The following is a 19,969-nucleotide window of genomic DNA, read 5'->3' on the forward strand; positions in this document are numbered from 1 at the left end:
GAGGGGGCTGCAAGAATGGGTGAGAGCCTGGCAGTAGAGGATGGCTTTGAGCAATCATTAGAAGGCAGGATTAATCCGATGTGGGCATGGTGAGAGAAAGCAGAGCCCAGGACAATCCGCATTTCTTCATGGTGGTTTCAGAAGTCAGGTTGTGCTGTTAACCAGAGCAGGGGCTGGGCAAAGAGACAGTTTGGGTTGTGAAGTGGTCCATTCTGAAAGTTCAGCTTTGTGCATTTTAATCTTCAGGCTCTCAAACTAAAGACCTTTACTAAGAAAGGGTGTTAATATTTGTTGAGCATCTACAATGTACATAAAACCATGTTTGATGCCTTATGTATCTTATCTTAGTTTACACTTAGAACAATGCTTTGAGAAATGGGGGTTTTTATTTTATACAGATGAGGAAATTGAGGCTAAAGCAAGATAATGATCCCTCTATTACACGGTTAACCTTTAAGAGCAGCACATAGATCAGATTGATTAAGCAAACTCAATGACGTGCACATAAAGAGAAGGATCAGGAAATACAGTACTAAAGGCGATTTGAGGGAAGATCCTGGAAAACTCTGAATGGATATAACAACCACCCCACAGGGTATTGTGAGGATCAGCTGAGAGATAAAGCTTGTGAAACATTTCCGGAGCTGTAGAACGCTAAGCGAACATGGGGAGTTCAAGTTCTAGCCAAACCTTATTACAGGCTAACAATAATACTGAGATAGTAATAAATGATTCATGATGGTCAAATCTGTCATGATTAAATAAAATTCAATCCTTCTGCCTTCTCCCCATTCTTCTTCTTGGAAGTCCCCAGAGTAATCTTCCACACATCACTATGACTTTTCTTTCTCCTCACCAACATGTCTTGTTTGAGAAGGATAAATACTCACAAGGAGCAATCGTCATGTAGCAAAGATGAGCAGGAAGAAGACTGGAAAATCAAATGCACCTAGAGCATCCCAACTGTCCTCACAGTCTGGAACGAGACCCTAAAGATCAGTGACTTGGGTGTTTCTACCATCAGGAAGAGGCTCAAAAATATTAGGATGAAATTGCCAAGCCTCCCACCTGCTTATTCTTTGCAGTGAGCTGAGAAGCATTCTTTGCAATGCTTCCCAAAGGCCTTGGGTGGGCTGAGTTGCAGTTAACATGGTCCCTCCTTGAGTAAATCTAGGTCCATATAAGCTATTTGTGTCCTTCTTGACTTTAAATTTCTGAAATATATACCTAGAAGTGCATGCGCTCTTAGCTGCTACAAACCCCTCCCTCCATGTTCTCTCTCTTTTATGTCCCTGAGTCCTCCTGTCTCATGCCTCTGCCCTGTCTGCCATTAACCTGTCACTGCTCTGCAGAGCCGAGCCTGGCACTATCCAAAAGGGATATAACACCAGCCGTGTATGTAATTTTAACCTTTCTATAACCATATTAAAAAGAAACAGGTGAAACTAACTTTAGTATATTTTATTTAGCCCAATGTATTCAGAATATCATTTTAACATGTAATAAACACAAAACATTTCATTGATGAGATATTTTACATTCTTTTTTGAAAAAACTGAGTCCTCAAAATCTGATGTGTATTTTCCATGTAAAGCACACATCTCAAGTGCTCTAGATCCACATGTGGCCAGAAACTGCCATATTGGACTGTGAAGTTAGAGCTTACTCCTGTGAGGTGTCAAATTGTCTGCTCTTCACCCAATCCAACATTCCAGATATATCTGTATTTCATGTGAGCTTCAGCAAAAGGAATGATGGGACCGGGTGTTCCAAGTTCCATGATGTAGTGACGCTACTCAACTTTACTTCTCTCTGATTGGCAGAGTAACAATTTAAAGAGGGGCCAACCTGCATTCTAATTAGTCAGATGAGACCAGTCTGTTGCCTCTGCCAGTCTGAAACTTGCCTACCTCTCCACTTCCAAATCAAAGAGGCTTTAATCCATAACCATCAGCCACACACCCATGAGTCTGGAACTCTGCATCCACCATTAAACATGGCATAGGGGTTTCTGAATAGTAAAGAGAAAGGGCATCCTAGCCACAGTCCAGCTGCACTGTCATTTAACACAGGAAACATGGTGACAGCAAGATCTAGGACAAGATTTTCAAGACAGAGTAAATGTCCCTTCAGACCTGTTCTCAGCAAGAACTTCTAGGACTAAGCTAGCCAATAGACTGGGTTTGGGGGGGATTTTTTTCTTTTTCTACCTGAGAGCAATTATGGTATGATGTTAAGCAAATCGTTCCACTCTTGTGCCCAACAGGAACTTTCTCTCTGTTGGAATGGGGCCTCCCAAGCAGCCAGGGGAGTACAGCATGGATAGATGTCTCAAACTACAGTGAAGCCCAGTGAATAGGGTGACTGTGTTACAGGTCCCCTCAGAGAACCTATGCTTTGCCTTTCCTTTGAGGAAGAAGCCCACAGCTGAAGCCCTTCGTTGGTGCTGCCCAGGCTGGCAGGCTGCCTCTCCCCTCTCCTGCTCAGCTGAGCAAACACAGTGCCCTGTGGTACAGCTGCGGGCAACACCGCACCCCACTCACTCCTGCTTTTTTGTGGTCTCCTCCTTTGTAACTGCTACAGCTTATGTTTTATTAAAAGGGAAAGAGAAGGGGAGACAAGAGGTTATGTACATGGGCATGCTCAAGAATCTTAAGATTGAAAATCTCCTGCTCAATGCTAAATGCCTAAGGGCTTTGGCACTGTGCCGGCTCTAAGCCAACCCCAAGAGGAACATTTGGGTGGGGAAATAGGAAATGGAGAAAAATCAAGGCTCTCCCTTAGGAGACTCTGATGCCAAAATGTACCAAGATTTTCTCCTGTTCTCTTGAAATTCGCTTACTTTCCTCTAATATCTTCATTTAAATTTTTGGGTATAATATTGATAAGCTCTCTGACCTTGAGCAACATTTTTTTCATAATATACAGATTAAACTTAAGGGTGGGTAGAATGCCAGGTAATTTTTAACACTCAGTGAGATGCTTAACATTTCCAAGCCCTCTGCCTAGGTTCTAGGGGCAACTTCCTTTAGGCCAATATATGTTTAAGATAATTAAACCAGATGCATGGTATCTCCCAGATGCAAGCGGGGAGGTAGCCCAGAGTAAACCTCAAGGAATCATACAAGCTGTGAAGTTGCAGCTTTCCAGACTGTAGTTAGTGATTCTGTCCACTGGAACCCTTTCCCCCTTTCTTTCTAGCTAGACAAATCCTACCCCATCCATCATGGCTCAATTCAAGTTCTCCCTCCTTTGAATACTGATTGCTCTCATTATCTGTACAGGTCAATTGCAGATTAACTAGGTCAGCCTAATGACTTCTCTTGTATTGAACTACTGTCTAGAACTTATATTTTTACTTCCCTTTTCCCAGATGTGAGTCTAGGTTCCTACCTAGACTGTAAGAGCACTGGGCAAAATCAAAGGCTTATGAGCTTTTTATCTCTCACAGCCCTTAGGTTATTTCCAGAGAAGAAACTCTTGTGTCACTGTGACTTTCTCTCCTTGCAAAGTACACAACAACTAAAGCAGATTACAACCACTAAGATTAATCCATTCCTTAGACCAGCAGTTCTCCACCTGTGGGTTGTGACCCACAGGAACTGTATTAAAGGGCCATAGCATTAGGAAGGTTGAGAACCACTACCTTGGATGGAGCCTATGGAGTCTGGGGTTGGTTTGGCAAGAATGAGAAGCAGATCCCACTCTATAGTTTCCATTAAAGGCTGTGTGACCCACATCAAGCAGTGTTTCTTTCTGAGGTTCTCTGCCCTGCCTTTTCCAAAAGGAGGCTAAAATGATTTTAGCTCTACTTCTTAGGGTAATCAAAGATAAATGAGACAATAAGCTGTGTTAGGATTAATTCGATGAGCTCTCTAAAGTGCTCCCAGCCCTTTGCAAAAGGATGCCATCATAAAATGTATACAAGATCTTATTATTTAAGAGAAAGAGTTGAATTGCCAAAAATACACTGTGCAGTGAGGAAAACAAAACACTGACTGGGAAACCTCAACACTAAGCATCCCAGTCAGCAGAAAGTGCCCACGCAGATGTCTCCAGTCCCTCCAGATTACTTCTTGTTTGTGATCTGGGGAGGGATTTTGGAGCAGTGTCTCAGAGGAGGCTTATCTCTTTTCTGTGATGCTCCCGGGTGGCTAGCCTGTGTCTTGGGAAAGGGCATAGAAGGAGTTGATGACGCAGGGATGTTCTTTGCCCTTTGGCATTGCTCAGTAAACAACCTGCGAGGAGGCCAGAAAGGAACACCCAGAAGATGACTCTGAGGCCCAAAGAGAGAAGATGCTTCCATCATTGAGACCAGCCAGTGCTGGCAGAGTGGGGACCTCCCTCCCTCCCCAGCCCTTTCCTCCTTACCTCCTTTCTTGTGCCCACACTGCAGCACACATCACTCCATTCTGGGAGACAAAGCCAGCTCCATTTTGGGTGAGGAGGGGGAGGCAAGAGTCAAGAAGGCTTCTGTCTTCTCCATGGCTGCAGCCCAGCTGTCCAACCTTTTGGAGCCAGCTGCCCTCCAGCAGGGAAGACTATGCTCTGATATTTGCTTCCTCTCCCCCCCAAATTTCACAGTATACATGTACTGCACCTTTTCAGATCATATCCCTCCTCAAGGGAGCAAAGCATGTATGTTTTCCCAATGTAGGCAGCAGCTGTGATATTGATAAGACAGGATCATTGTGGCAGCATTGCTTGGTCATGCCCTCAGTGCTGCAAAGCAACTTATTCTGGGGGAGAGGGACCTCCAGAGGGTCATGCCTTGAACAAGTAACATACACACAGCTGTGAAGTCCAGAGGGAAAACACACAAACTCCAGGATCACTTTGCAGTTTCCTGATGTCATCAGACTGCCCCCCAGGGGATTTGGTAAAATACTTTAGCTGCTTGGTTAATACTGGAATTACATGTATTCTAGAGAGCATAGTGTGTGTGTGTGAGAGAGAGAGAGAGAGAGAGACAGAGAGAGATTTCAACATGTCTGGAGAAGGATTGAGGTAGAAATACTTGACTTACAATGTAACTTTTATCCTTCTGATTGGTGTCTATGCTGACATATCACTATATCACTGTCCCTGCTGGAAAAGGCCTAGATTACCCAGCTATCAGCATGGCCTTTTATAACTGTTATCCTTTTATTTGTTTCTGCTCATGGCACCCTGCTCCCAGGGCTGGGAAGAACACACATACAGTTCTTAAGAGATGGGACTGTTCAATCACGTTACAGTGCATTAGCTTGACTATTAGTTAATATTTGGCTTAGGTCTACATAACCTGCATAAATATGTACCCTGCAGAGGGACTGCTTAGTGAGGAGAAAACTCCTCTGGGCTACAACAGCAGCTCACAAGTTCATGCTCCTACTAGGCAGGAACACTCCAAGATCTGTGGCCTGGGCAGGGTGCAGCACATGCCTGGTTTTTCTCTGGGCAGCCTGCTTCCTGCATACAGCTGTGAGCACAAACACACACACACACCCACCACAGGCAGCATTTAACTCTGTATCCAGATGATCACAAACAGGGAGAGAGATCTGCTAGATGATACCAGCACACCCCTCCTTTCGGCACATCAGTGTTCCCCTCTTCTGTCTCTGGTGCTCTGCCAGCCTCAACTCAATCAATGGGGCTTCTGCCACCACCCCGGGGAGACTATTTGCAGTCTGCATGGTTCACTCTTCAGATTTTTTTTCCTGGTTGCATATGCATAGGAGAGAAAGTCTGTCTGTACAGACACCCATAGGGTTCTATGAACACGCAAATATACAAATGTATCCTGCATCATGACCTCGGCTCTTTGAGGTCCCTCCTAAACACAGTGAATGCCCTAGCAACGGCTGGGCAAGCAAAAGTCCTTGCCATCTTTTGCAATTATGCAGCCCGATTGAATGTTCTAAAGCTAATGGGAGTTGCGCTAACTTTGAGGACTTAAACCAGGCAAAAGCAATATAGGTCAGGCAGAGTGCCCAACCCCTGTGACAGCCATGCGACACCAGGAGGCAATACCAGGACGGTCTCTAGCTAAACCCCAAAGTCCACTGCTCAGCTCCACAAGACAGCGACTAAGAGAGGTGAAATCATTCCCTCTGCCTGCAACTACCAAGCACCAGGGCAAGAGGGTTGTACGAGGGAAAAATGATCCCTTTACCAACGGACACACCAAAAGGACAATGAGTGGGAAACAGAGAAAAATCACCAACAATCCCCCCCAACCCCCACTGTTACCTTGAATCCTTGCAAGAGCCCTCCTTGCTGTATCAGCTGCTCCCCAAACCTTCAACGACTGGGAGGTGACTCCTGAAAGATTCCAGGTTTTTGTGCAACATCTCCAGTGGCAGCTTTCCAAAGTTTTTACTTCATGATTTCTTGTGGCTCTTTCTCATCTGGGAGAACGCGATTGCCTCCCCCTCAGCGTGTGAGAGGGAGCGGATGTCTCTTTTCAAATTCTCCTGCTCCCAGCTTTGCTGTTGCTGCCGCCGCCGCCGCCGCCGCCAACGTTAGACCACTTGCCTGCTGCCTTCCCGCTGAGAAGCAAGGATCCCGGTCGCCCAAAGCATCTTTGGAGTGGGGCTTCGGCGCTGGGCCGGGGCGCACGCGGGGTGGGGGAGATAAGGAAAGTGCAAAGGCCAGCTGGGGGAGTCCCTCGTCCCTCCACCGAGGACAAACCCAAGATCTTGCCTTCTTTCCAACTCTAAAGAGACTCGCTTACCCTCTCCCTCTGCCCCGAAATCACTGGCTTGCACACGGACAGAGACACTAAGTACCTCAGGCTTCACCGCTCCTTCGACTGCCTGCAGACCTGCCCCTGCCCTCGGAGCGCACGGCAGGTGCACGTTTCTGGGCAAGTCCTAAGGAAATCCTGGGAGCTCAGTGGAGACGCGGCCGGAGGAGCCGCGAGCAGCTTGCCAGGCAGACGGATTGCATCCCAGAGAGCAGCCCGGCGCGTCCCGGCTCCCACTCCGCGCTCTGTACCTAAGCAGTGTCACCTGCAGACTCAGACACCAGATGAGTGTCTTAAGATAACAATGCTGCCCTGCCTGCCTCTCTCTTTCTTTCTTATGCACGTAGGTTGGCGGCCAATGGGACGCAGCGCCATACTCCCCCTAGGCGCCCATTGGCTGTGCGGCCTGGCAGGGGGCGGGCTCTGAGCCTCCCCGCTCTCTGGTCTGGTTAGCTGGCAGGCTGGGGTACCAGCTCTGTAAACCCTCCCAGCTTTGCAGCAGGGACTTTTTGGTGTAGAGAAGGAAGCTTCGGATAAATTCATGGCTGAGGCGTTGGAGAGTCTAAAAAGGCTGAGGAACAAGAAGTAACTGGGGAGCTAATTATACTCTTTTCTAATCTTCCTGAGTTTCAATAATCGTTTGTCCCAGCCCATTCTGTTTGCTTGCTTAACTAGAACTCCCAGAGACGGGGACCCATTTGAGCCATTTTCCTTCTAATTTGAGGTTTCCTTCGGTTGTTTTGTGCATTCTACCCTCTTGAATTACTTAATTAGAAATAAGCTCCCAAGTGAGAAGTACACTTAGTACGCACACACACACACACACACACACCCCCCAGATACCAGGAAAAGAGAGAGGCAAAAGATAGCAGGAACCAAAAAAGATGGCTAGAAACAGACTGAGAGATGCTGGAAAGTTAAATCAAGAAACATTCATAACAGGACTGTGAAGAGGAAGGCAGAAAGAACTTCAGGTTTCTAAGGACAGATGAAGTTTAAAAAAAAAAGTCCTGCTTCCAAAAAAGGGAATTGTTTTGCCTGTGGTGTTTTCCTTCTGCGTGTCTCCTTTCACTTCAGTGTGTGTCAGGAAGAGGGACTGTGCATCTCCGTTTGGTTTTTAAAACAAGACTAGAGAAATCAGAACAGGACCAGCCTTGTTTCTGTGAAGCAGGTGCTGTTGCTGGGGAGGAGGAGGGAGGGGGAAAGAGGGAGTGGGGAGGAGGGGAAGGGAGAGAGAGGAAGGAGGAAAGAGTAAGCAAGGGAAATATTAACTTCAAATTGAAGGATGTGAATTATATATTTTTGATGTTCTAGTGAGGGTGTAAAACTGAACTATATCTTGCTAACTGGCACAATACACTGAATTTTGGCAAGAGCAAGGGAAAGTAATAGTTGAAGAAAAAATCCAATTCAGTGGATGAGCTGGTGAAGAAACTTGGAGGGTTCACACTGAGTCATGTAGTGTGGACAGTAGAGTGAAAATTCCACACCGTCAGAAAAGTGTCTCAGTTCAGTTCCCTTGAATGGAGAACAGTATCAGAGGTTATTTTGTAAAGAACTAGAAAAAAATTAAAAAATGTAGAGATTAATGAATTCCAAAGCTGTAAACACTGGTATTAGCTCACTAGCATCAGGAAGCCATAATTTGGAATGAATGAATGAATGAATGAGGAAAAATTAGAAATAGTACCTCATGTGCATCCCCTCAGCCCCACCCTTTCATCACGTTTACTTATATTCCTTCTGTTGTATCTCATACAAGTTTGCTCTTCTTTGTTGGCCTGACCTACAAAATATGTCAGAGAATTGTGGTCCCACAGGGTCTCCAGCTCTTCATGTAGAAGAAAATAACCGAGTGAACCTGTGAAAACTTAAATCTATCACTGGCCAACTGCTGAGTTATTTACTTCTGTGATTACTGGGGCCAGAGGTCCACACAACCCGTCCCAAGTGGTAAGACATTAGAAGTTGAAGTTCAGGAGATAGTGTAAGGGAGTGAGTAAAAGGAAAAAATGGTTGAACACATGATTTTTAATTTCAGTGAAAGGAAAGATAAACTTTCCCAAGATCTCTCCCGGAGATAGCAAGGAGGTGAAGTTAGCAAGCAAGAAAACTTGAAAAAAGAAAAAATTACTTGTGCTTTCTTTCCCTGTGAACCCCTAAGTCATGTACAAAAATTATAATGAGGTAAAATATACATTAAGAAATTCTGGATGTGAGGGCAATCTGGCTGCGACATCTGTCACCCATTGATCGCCAGGGTTGATCCTGCTGATCTGGCTGGCTAGGCGGGTGTCCCCTTCCTCCCTCCCCACTCCATGTGCGTCCCCCCTGAAGCTGTGCACTTGGTCGAAAAGGATGATTTTCCTTGATAGAGGAGGACCTTTCTTTGGTCAAGGGTATACGAGTAGCTGTGCTCCTCTGCTAGAACCTCCAAACAACCTTTCAAGAAATTCCACAAGTGTATAGTTTGATGGACTTTTGCCAATATATACATCTCTATAACCACTACACACATCATTGCCAGCACCCAGAAAGCACTGTCTTGACCTTGCTGGTCAGGACCCTTCAGCCCCCCAAAGTATCTACTGCTCTGATTTCCATCACCAAAGATTCATGTTATTTGCTCTTGATTCATAATTATAGAATCTTTGAGTATACACTCTTTTATGTCTCAGTTCTTTTACTTATTGTTATGTCTGCAAGAGTCCTCCATGTGGTTGCATTTTTTATTGTTGTGTACTATTCCACATTTTGATGAATGTTTCCATTTTGGGTCTACTATGAAGTCAACCTGTTACAAACGTTCTTCTTGTCGTCTTTTGGTGGCTGCATTCATCGTTTCCCTTGGAAAATACAAAGGGGTATAAATCACTTAATTTGCTTTTGGCTACTACCCTGGAGAAAAATCTTGTGAAGATAATTCTGAAGGCTACTTTCTCTCCAGGATAATTAAATAAGGTGATAATGGTAAAGGCTATAATTATTAAGCATACACTAAATGTCCCAAATGTGTCAGATCCTTTCCATATATAATCTCATGTCATCCTCATGACCACTCTCAGAATCCTGTATTATTACTTCTATTGTGAAGATGAGAATATTGAATATGAAACATCATATTAGAAAACAACCCTTGCCCTCCTCAGTGTGTATGTGTGTGTATTAATAAGTACTCAGTGAGTGGCACTAATGAGAAAAGGAAGTGATGGAAATCCTCACTATATAAGGGCTGGAGACTGGCCTGGAGAGATGGCACACTTTGGAGAATGAGAAGTGCTGCATGTCAGGTGGACAGAATGGCATGAAATGAGTGAAAATAGGAAATGAGATTTAATATGATTGGGGTGTGTGTGTTGTGTGTGTTTTGAGGGTACAGATGTAATTCATTGAGCAATATATCTCAACAAACACACAGTATAAAGTACGGAAGGGTCTTTAAATTTCTAAACTATGGTGTTCATTGAATGTAATCCTGTAAAAAAAGGAAAACTAGCAAGGCATGATGAAAGTAAGATTTCATGAAGATCAACCTGTGGCTGAGTACACAGAATAGGTTGATAGCAGGGAAAAGCTAACAAAAACTATTTTAAGAGTTAAGAAAAGAGGCTATTGGTGCTTAAATATAAGAAAGTGGACCTCAGGAGAGAATCCAAGATTGGAGATAACAAATCTTGCTATTTTATAGCATTTTGAAGAAAAGAATTATTTGTACATATATTATCTGCGAACTGTGATGTGGTAAGAGATAATCGACCCCATTGTATTGATGGGAAAATTGAAGATAAGAATAGTCCAAGCTCACCTCCAAAGGAAAAAAAACCAAATGTATAGCACAAAAAAAAAAAATGAAGCCTGACTCCAGATCTGTTGTTGCATTACATCATTTTGCCTCTCTACAAAGGTCAGGACTGAAGTGTTTCTCTAAATGTAAAATATCATACAGTAGAGATGGTCTTGTTTCCGTGAACTTCAAACTCTACCCCCAGCTCTGGGCATTTAATTGCATAAGAGAAGACCATGTGACGTTGTGTATCTATGTTTGCAAGAATCAAGTGCTCTGGCAAAGTATGCTTTATTTTTATTTCTATCGCTTCTCGCGCTTGACCCTTCCATAGAGACACAGGTTTATGAAGTCTTGAGATACCAATTACAAACTATTTTCCAACTCAATATACATTTTAAGAAGTCTGGGTATTGACTTACCATAAAATCAACCCTAAGTGATTCACTTGGGTTTTCTAACGTGACTCGACTCTTCAGAAAATTAGAAAGATTTCAAAATGATGAGACACTATATGCTACTTAAAATCAGGAATGTTTTTCTGTCCATGAGTAGTCTAATGCCTAGGATGTGGTAGATACACAAATGTTTGCTGAATTAATTACTGTGGTCCATAAGTCCAATGATTCCACCTGGGTACACCCCAGTGTACCATAACTGTGTAGTGGAAAGAGCACTGGGGAGAGAAATCTTGTTTGTGGTCTTAGATCCATGCATTTGTAGCAGATTGAGCTCATAAAACACTTCACTATTTCACTGGCCTCAATTTTCTCATCTATTAAATGAGGGATTAGACTGAAAGTTGATCTGGTAGTTTCACACCATTTCTTATATTCTAAGACTAAGTGTGTTTTCCTGGTATGCACTTTAGCTATTCCATGGCAAATAACCTCCCCTAACTAAGTTTAATACTGTTTTTTTATGTGCTAGGAAGAGTAGGAAAAAAGGTATCATGGGCTCTTTCTCTCGCCAGTACCTCCTAGGGGAGCAATGAAGATGAAGATGAGTTTTCAAAGGTCATTAACTGATATATCTTTTATGTACTAGTTTGCAATGCTGCATGGTAATATACCTGTGGGTTAATTCCCTCATATGTCAGGATTAAAAACTATTTTCAATAAAGTTTTTTGTTCTTCTTTGTGTGTGTGTGGTCAGGTAAGCAAATCTTTCCCTCCTTAGGCATACCCTTAAATATGACCTATTTTCTCTATTCAACTACATACACATGCACCTTGTAAAATATATGGTAAGAGTTTTTTTTTTTTGCCTTTTGAAGGACATATATTCATATATATCAATAAATTTATAGCAGATAGAAAGAGAATGCAATTGTTTTTAAAATAGAGGTCCTCTTTGGAAAGGGTGATGCCTTAAATTTCCAGAGAGTGGAAACTCCCTATAACATAGTCTTTAAAGCTCCCAGTATTTAAATGTGCATTGAAAAGATGATATTGGAGGGGGACATTTTTGAAATAAATTATTGGTTATCACGGAGGAGAAAGTTCACTTAAACGCCAGATTTCAGCATACACAAATGTCACTTTCATATCACTGTGTATTACATATCACCATAAAATTTTAAAGGCAACCCAGCCCATTACCATTGGGAACAGATCTATGTGTGGTGGTGGGGGTGTTATTCCTTAGAATACTTAAGCATGGCACTGAGTATCTACCCTACTTCTTGACTAGCCTGGGATTAACTTGGCTCAAACCCAAGTATATTCTTTTTTACTTTTCCATTTGTTAAAGATGCTTAGAAACTTTACTCACATTTTCTTCCGGCTTTGTTCTATCTACTAGATTCTCTAAAGGCTCAACATTTCTTTGAACCAATTGTGCCTTTTTCCATCAAGTATATCATTCTTTGAATCATCTTTCTATTGGTTACTGTAGATAACGTTTGCCATAGACATGAAAAGAAGCAGCAGAGAGAAGTTGCAAGTAAAAGTTAAGATCTGCTTAACCGAACACAGTACATCGGCTTTGTTTTTCCTTCTGCATATCCATCCATCCATCTAGGTGAAAATACCAAATATTTAAATATTTTGCAAAGTTAGTGCTAAGTGAAAACACAGACGTGTGCACTTACTCCAGCCCTTGCTTCTCCACTATACGAATCCAGCTAGGGGGGTAGGAAAAGACAAGAATGGGGCAAGCTACAATGAAGTAAATCATTGGGGAAATGTGCATCTAGAAAGACTCCTCCGGCCCCTGCTTTGAAGAAGCTCCCTTTAAGGTGTGCGTGTGTGCTCCTTTCCCAAACCTTCTGAACCGTGATGATGAGAGAGATTTTGCATTGCAAAGGCCAACATTTTTAAAATGCAGTGCAGGTAGCTCATAGCCAAAAGCGTCGCTCCTGCAGGGGTTGCAAAGGAGGAGAGAGGCAGGAGCTCGGGCAGCCAGCTGGGGGCTGACCTGATTCCCTAGAATCCTCAGTTCCCTTCCTCTTTCCTCTCGACGTCCTTCCTTCCCTGTTTCTCCTCTCCCTCCTCCCTCTTTCCCCTCCCCAGATAAGCAGCTCCGGGAAACAAAGAATCCGGGCTCTCCAGACCTCCGAGCTTACACCCAGCTCTCCGCAGGCGGCATCTCTCGCGGGTGACCCGGGCGCTCCCGATCTCCGTCTCCTCCCCAGCCTCCCCCGCCTCCCGCGCTCGCTCGCTCGCTCGCTCCCTCCCCGCGCTGCCTCCCCCACCGTCGCCGCTCGGAGAGGAAGGCGGCCGGGGCTCAAGATGGCTTTAGCCCGGCTCTGCGCCCTGCTCGCCTGCTGCTGGGGGCCGGCGGCGGTGCTGGCCACGGCCGCCGGCGACGTGGATCCGTCCAAGGAGCTGGAGTGCAAGCTCAAAAGCATCACGGTGTCGGCGCTGCCCTTCCTGCGCGAGAACGACCTGAGCATCATGCACAGCCCCTCGGCCTCCGAGCCCAAGCTCCTCTTCTCGGTGCGCAACGACTTCCCCGGAGAAATGGTCGTGGTGGACGACCTGGAGAACACCGAGCTGCCCTACTTCGTGCTGGGTGAGTCCCGGGGGAGGTCCGGGCGGCCGGACGCGCTGGACCGGCGCCCCCACCCCCACTCCGGCTGGCTCTACACACCCACTCGCCGACGACCTCCCCATCCCCCACTCCTGCCTCCTTGGATCCGCCCCACTCCCGGACCGTTCTCCACACCCACTGGCAGGCTAGCGCCTCCGTGCCCCTGGCTGCTCCCCAAATCCGACCTGGATGCTCAGCATCCCCTCAGCTGCCCTGCCCCAAAGGAACAGGTTGCACAAGGCTCTTAGAAACCTCTCCCAGCCTTGACGTCCCAGGTTGCGTTCAGGCACACCTCCACACAGCACTTCTCCTCTGCTGCCGGCCCAACTCCCTGACGCCCTTCTCCCCACTCCCTGGCCACACGCTCAGCTCTTCGCTTCACACCCCTGGACCACCCCCTTACTTCCTGGGGGCTTTAGAAACAAATATCCTCTTATCACCTCTCCAGGCAGGTGCAGGCCAGTCTCTAGTCTTCATTCCTGGAGAGCCTTTTGGCTGCCACCAGGTTCCTGACACCTTCCCCTCCAAACACTCAAGTTTCTTATGCCCCTGGCGTTCATCCTGGGAAGACCTACCTCCATGCTTAGATGTAACAACTCCCTCATCCAGCTACATCCACATCTCCTGTCCATGCCACCTCACAGTTGTTGGGATGAAGAAATCACCCAACTTGAATTTGTTACTAGTGATCTCTTCTTTGTTCCCAGAACCACCTTACATAGGGGTAGGCATTTCTGCACACAGAATGACCTTTCTGGGCAACAGTCTTTTTTTTTTCTTTTTTTAAATTTTGTTTACACCTCTCTCTTTGGTCCTCCACTGTAATTTTCTTAGGCTACAAAACTTCTTCAGGTACTGGAGCCCCTACTTTACTTCAAATGTACCCTTCTTTTTCACTACTGAGATACAAAGATATTGTGGTCCTGCTCCAGCACCTTGCAGAGCACCATGGGTTCATGTGACTTAGTTGACCAAATTCCCCTCACTCCTCTGTGTGCAGATGTGTCTCTCGCTCTGTGCATGCCTACTGTGCAATCCATTTCTTTAGTGATGTTGTACATTATTCTTACCTTGCCCAAGAGAAAAATCAAAGGTAACCCCAAGTCAGTCTCTAGATCCAAGAAACAAACAAACAAACAAAGAACATGTCCAGGAGGCTGTTGCATCTATTTAATGCCCTGCCAACTGGAGTTCGCTTTGCAGGAACATGGCTTCCTGATGGCCATATGTAGATTAGGGACATATGTGGAATTCGAACATCTCCCTCTTGCTCTTCCTTCACAAGTTACCTTCACAGTGAAAACTTCAGGAAGTGGGTGAGTAAACTCCCACTCCTCAACCCTTCTGGAAACACGATTTCAAAAATTGCCTGGTCCCTGGAAAAGTTGGTTTCCAGTTCCTGGAGTGCCACTGTGTCCAACCCATTCAACCTGACCTATGTTCTTAATAGGATTATTTATTTTTGCACCAAAAAAATAACCATAACTAAAGCATAATAAAAAACCTGGGGGCTCCCTGGGAATGGGACACTGAGTCTGCTGCTCATCAAAAATGTACAATCGATGCGTTCTTCAGTGGATGAAGTTTTTGTGTGGAAGTCATGCTGATGTGCAAGTACAATCTGTTCATCACAGTACAGAAGAATGAGTGTAGGAAATTATGTGTTTCTAAAGAGGCTGTTCGGGGCTCTGTATGCAGTGTTTATGGTGCATGAAGAGGGATGTGTGTGGTGCCTGAAAAAAGAACGGGGTTAGCAGGTGTTCAGAATTCCACTTCCTTTTTTTGCACAATTCCAAAGCCAGGGCCTGATGCTGTGATGTGCCTTCTAGGCCCCAAAGGCCCAGATGTTAAAAAATGGGTTTTCTGCACTTCTTGCAGAGCTGCCCACTGCAGCACCCTGTTGATGTTGCTATGGTAACCTACTGCAAATTGGCATTTACACACAGGCACAGATACACTCTCACTTCAGGGCCAGATGCACTTTTAAAATGCATTGTTTGTCCCCCTGCTTGCCTTGGCAGTGGCAGTGGTGTGTTCTCAACTGGAGGTGTGCTCGTGCCTATCCTTTCTAGCTCACTATTCCCAAGGGGAGCAGGAGTGATTCTCAGCTTGGGTGGTGGAACAGAGCTGGGAAGAGAGGGAGAGGAGTCCACATTTATGAAGGATAGAGTCAAGGTTAGTTACTTATGAACTTAACTTTTGTGGTCCTGGATCCTGTCACTCGTGGCAACAGTGAGAGCATTAGTGACTTTGGTCCAGGGCTTTGCCTACTCTGATCTGTGAAACCTGGTGTGCCTAATCCCTCCCCCCGAGAAGATGGAATCAGTCAGTCCTGGAAGTTTATTGAGCACACACTTGCTTAGCCCTCTGTAGCACTACTGGGATCTAGAAGTTACAAAACATCAAAGCCTCCTGCTCTCAGGTACTCTGTAGTCATTGGAAACACGAAGTTACCTGTAAAAGCTGTGAGCAATAATTTCTGATTGTGCAGAATGGCTGTTACGGGGCCTCGGGATGGTGTGGATGGAGATGCTTTCGTGAGAAGAGCAGACTCCATGGCAGACATGGGCTTGACTAGGCGCCTTGACCAAAATCAGATCCTGTTACTCCTCTGAGTGAAAAAAAAAAAATAACAAATAAAAACAACTGCAGAAACAAGCTTTGGCTTCCTTTTGCCTTCAGGATCAAGTCCTGTCATTTTAGTGAGGTGAACAAGGGTCTTTTCTTTCTGATTGCCGCCACTTTCTCTAGCCTCTTAATCTTCCAACCCTGCCATGGCCTTCAAGACACTTTCAAGACCTTGCATATTCTCGGCCCTCCGCCCAGAAGGCTTTCTGTCCCTTCTCCATTTGGATCTATTCTTTCTTCTAAACTCTGCACACCTGTCACCTGTCTGTGAAGCCTGCCCTACCTACCAAAGGCCGTCTTAGGCCATCCTACTTCCGCCCTCTTTGTGTAGGTAATAAAACAAATAAAACACAGATGTGCAGATTTACAGGTAGATTAGATTCAGCTGGGTCTCGAAAGGTGAAGCCATTTGAGATCTTGAAAGAAAAATGAGCCAAGGCAGGTAGTGGGAGTGAAAATGGCAATGGCACAGCCATGGCGTGTAATGGAGGGCAGCCTGTTCAGAGGATGAGTAGAGGGGACCATGCCTGGCTCTGCAGAGTGGCACGTGGTCTCCACTGCAAAGCAGGCAGGAAGCCCTGACTTGACATAGAAAGCATTGCATCTTGATTCCCAGGGGCTATTTCAGCCATCAGCCTTGCCAGTTTTGCTTGTAGGATAATCCAGGGTAGAGGGGAAGAAGAGTCAGCGTCTCCTTTTCTCTAAGGTAGGGTTTGCAAATTGTGATTCAAGGGCCTGATGTAACTCTCAGTTATGCTTTGTTTGGCTCCACGTAGTTTCAGAAGGCTTTGAACTTGAATGTTTTAAGTCAGGGCATGTCCTCTCTAGATTGCTTTACTTCTGCGAATTCTCATTGTTCTCCGTCTGACGGTCATTATGCCACTTATTTGGCAATTCCAAGCCAGGTAATCGAAACCCCTGCTCTCGGATGTGTTGTAGAAGTCACAACAGTATTGCAAATTAACTGTCATTTCTAATTTAAAATATTTAGGTACCTAAGCCTTAGTATCCTCTTGGGAGAATTTAAAAGGTTTGCCAAATTAGTCAACTAAAATTTCATATCTCAGCTTTCAGAACAGTAGAAATTCCTGCTTTGGAGGCATATTTGATTTTGAGACAAGGAATTAACCTGAAGCTTAACCAGGTTTTCTGTGCTGTGAACAGAATATATTTATCAGTCTCACTACTGTTGGAAGGCATGCTCTTCTATTTCAGACCCAGCTATTGAGCTTTTGCATGTGTAAAACTTCGTGAGGAAAGCTGTTTCTCTTGTGCTTTGGAGTTTTGCTTTAGCTGTCATGGGTTTTGATTGAAGAAGGTATTCCTGAAGATAAATCAATCAGCCTGCAGAGATGTAGTAAGTTCCCGCATGCAAGGTGCTGTTTCAAGTGTCTGGAGCAGTCCAGTGTGGCGGTTAAAAGAACAGGCTTTGAAGACAGATTTGCTGTCAACCTCTGGCTCTATACTTACTCCAACAGTGGGGAAAAGTGAGCATCAGGAAGGTTAAATAACTTACTCAGGGTCACTTAGCTAACAGCTGATGGATCCATCACTCGAACTCAGGTCAATATGATGTTTAAGCCTTTCTCTTGGCTACAATTGTACAAGCCTTAAAATTTTTCAAAATCTGTTCTTTTTTATGTTTGGATAAAAGGAGCTCTGACAATGATAAGAGTAGGAAAGTGCACTCTCCTAGTCTGTCTAAAGGAGACCTTTATTGTTTCTAGGTAAATACCTCTTGGATAGCCTTGCCCATTGAGTGATTTCTCACATAAGCCTTAAGGCAGAAGGTGAACTTTTTCAAGAAATACTTACCTAAGTAGGTATACTTCCCAAGAAAGATTGGGGAATTCTTTCTTGACAGTTTCTAGGTTTGGGTAGCCATGGGTCCATGTTACTCTGGTGTCATGCTATGGCACCCATGGTCATGATGAACAAGGTAGTTAAAATGCATATGGATAATATGTTCAATGCTCTTTTGAAAAGGGCTCTACAAAAATGCAAATGGAGAATCCATGAGAGAAGGTACTATTGTCACATGGAGCCATCCAGAAGGAACTGTGCTGTGGTTTTAGCTGCTTGTTCAAAGCCACTGATATTTGTATTAGGCGGTCTTGTGCTTAGAACCCACTGTCAGAAACCAGTGAAGCTGCCTGAGTAGCAGTTACTGAGCTGTTCAGTGGCCTTCAAATGTAATACTAGACATAACGTTCTGCTTACCAGCGAGCTTTAGCCCAATATTTGGGCATGTGAAATACCCTAATATCCCTACATTCTTTTCACAATCTGTCCATTGTCCTATTTGTGGAGAACTTTGAAATTTGTTTCTTTTCTCTTCTGCTCTCCGCTGCTGTGAGCTGCCAAGGGTAATGGTAAACACATTTATGTAGAGTGGCAGCCCTTCCAGGACATCACAGGATGAATGCTTGCAATCTTAAGCTTGAGGGTTTAGCACTTCTACAACTCACATGAACAGAACGCAGTAATTTATAGCATTGAGATGGTTATTATTTACTCTTTCTCCATAGCAATGGAGAATTTTTACATCAAAGAAATTTTGAATGCAAATGTGATGAATTTTACAGCACTTTGAATGCCCTTTTAGATATATTTGTATGACTTGAATTCGAATCATTGAACTTTTTGAAGAAAACATAGAACACAGGTTTATTTCCTTTATTCATCTTTGCGGGCAAGATTGAGGTCTTGTTTCATGGGGCTTATATGTGTGTATATATATATACATATATATATATATGTATATATATGTATTTTTAAGTAACAAAATTAAGCCTAAAAGGCTAGTAGTTTCTCAGATTAAGGCCAGTTTATGAGAACAGAACTTGGCACCTTTTCAACAGGAAAATGCCAAGTCTTTATTTCTTCACTTCATACTGTAAAGATCAAATATATGCACACAGATGGCAGAAAAAGCTCTATTTTGAGCAAGTTAATCTCCCAGGACAAGTTAAAGCCTATGGCAGTTTCTAATGTATTACAATTTGGCATCTTTCATTATTTTATTTTTGTTCCAAATATAAAATAGTTTGTATTTTATTTTTTAATCACATATACTTTAAAACTTTGAGGAAAAAAAAAATGTGTAGCTCTCTAGGTTTCCAAGGAACAAGAAATAAAATTATTGTGGATGGTTATCTAAGCCGACATGCTAACTTTTGTAAAACACTTTGGTAATATATAGTAAAGTTGAAAACATGTCTGCAAGGAGACACAGCCATTCCACTTCTATTTATTACTAGGAATTATTACGTGTGTACATGAGAATGTTTGTCGGTCACAGCAAAACCTGGAATAACTATTAATAAGAGATTAGAAGTATACAAGGTAGGGGCAGTGCCTGTGGCTCAAAGGAGTAGGGAACTGGTTCCATATGCTGGAGGTGGCGCATTCAAACCCAGACCCTGTTAAAAACTGCAAAAAAAAAAGAAGAAATATACAAGGTACTCTGTTTATCCAATGGAATGGTATCTAGCCTGAAAATAAATGAGTTGCAGCTACACAGACCAATATTAGCAAATCTCATAAATGAAAATAAGCAAGTAGCTGAAAAATATACAGGATGATTTTATTATGGGAATTCAAAATAACATTTTAAGAATATAGATGTGGTAAAAGTTCCTATGAAAAACAAGGCAAGAAAAACAAAATAAAGGATGGTGTTACTTCTTGGGGAAAAGGAAGATAATGTGAAGGGGGAGAGTGGAAAATGGGACTTCATAGATTCTGACATTACATGATTTTTGTTTTCCTTTTCTAAAAAATATCATTTTTTT

The 19,969-nt window shown here is 44.0% G+C and overlaps 2 protein-coding genes across 2 annotated transcripts in view; one reads left to right on the forward strand and one right to left on the reverse strand.

The window, feature by feature from the left end:
* BRINP2 (BMP/retinoic acid inducible neural specific 2) overlaps positions 1–7,084 on the reverse strand; it is a 115,153-nt gene extending 108,069 nt beyond the window's left edge. Inside the window, exon 1 of the mRNA XM_003785684.3 lies at positions 6,235–7,084. The gene's annotated coding sequence lies outside the window, so the exon portion shown is untranslated. The remainder of the gene's footprint in view (positions 1–6,234) is intronic.
* Positions 7,085–13,246: 6,162 nt separating this feature from the next.
* The window catches only part of ASTN1 (astrotactin 1), a 316,741-nt gene continuing 310,018 nt past the window's right edge, over positions 13,247–19,969 (forward strand). The window contains 1 exon segment of the mRNA XM_012802586.2: positions 13,247–13,529. Coding sequence (XP_012658040.1) covers positions 13,247–13,529 — 283 coding nt within the window.

Source organism: Otolemur garnettii, unplaced genomic scaffold (assembly GCF_000181295.1).
Source record: "Otolemur garnettii isolate 467f Iridium unplaced genomic scaffold, OtoGar3 scaffold00016, whole genome shotgun sequence".
NCBI classification, from domain to species: domain Eukaryota; kingdom Metazoa; phylum Chordata; class Mammalia; order Primates; family Galagidae; genus Otolemur; species Otolemur garnettii.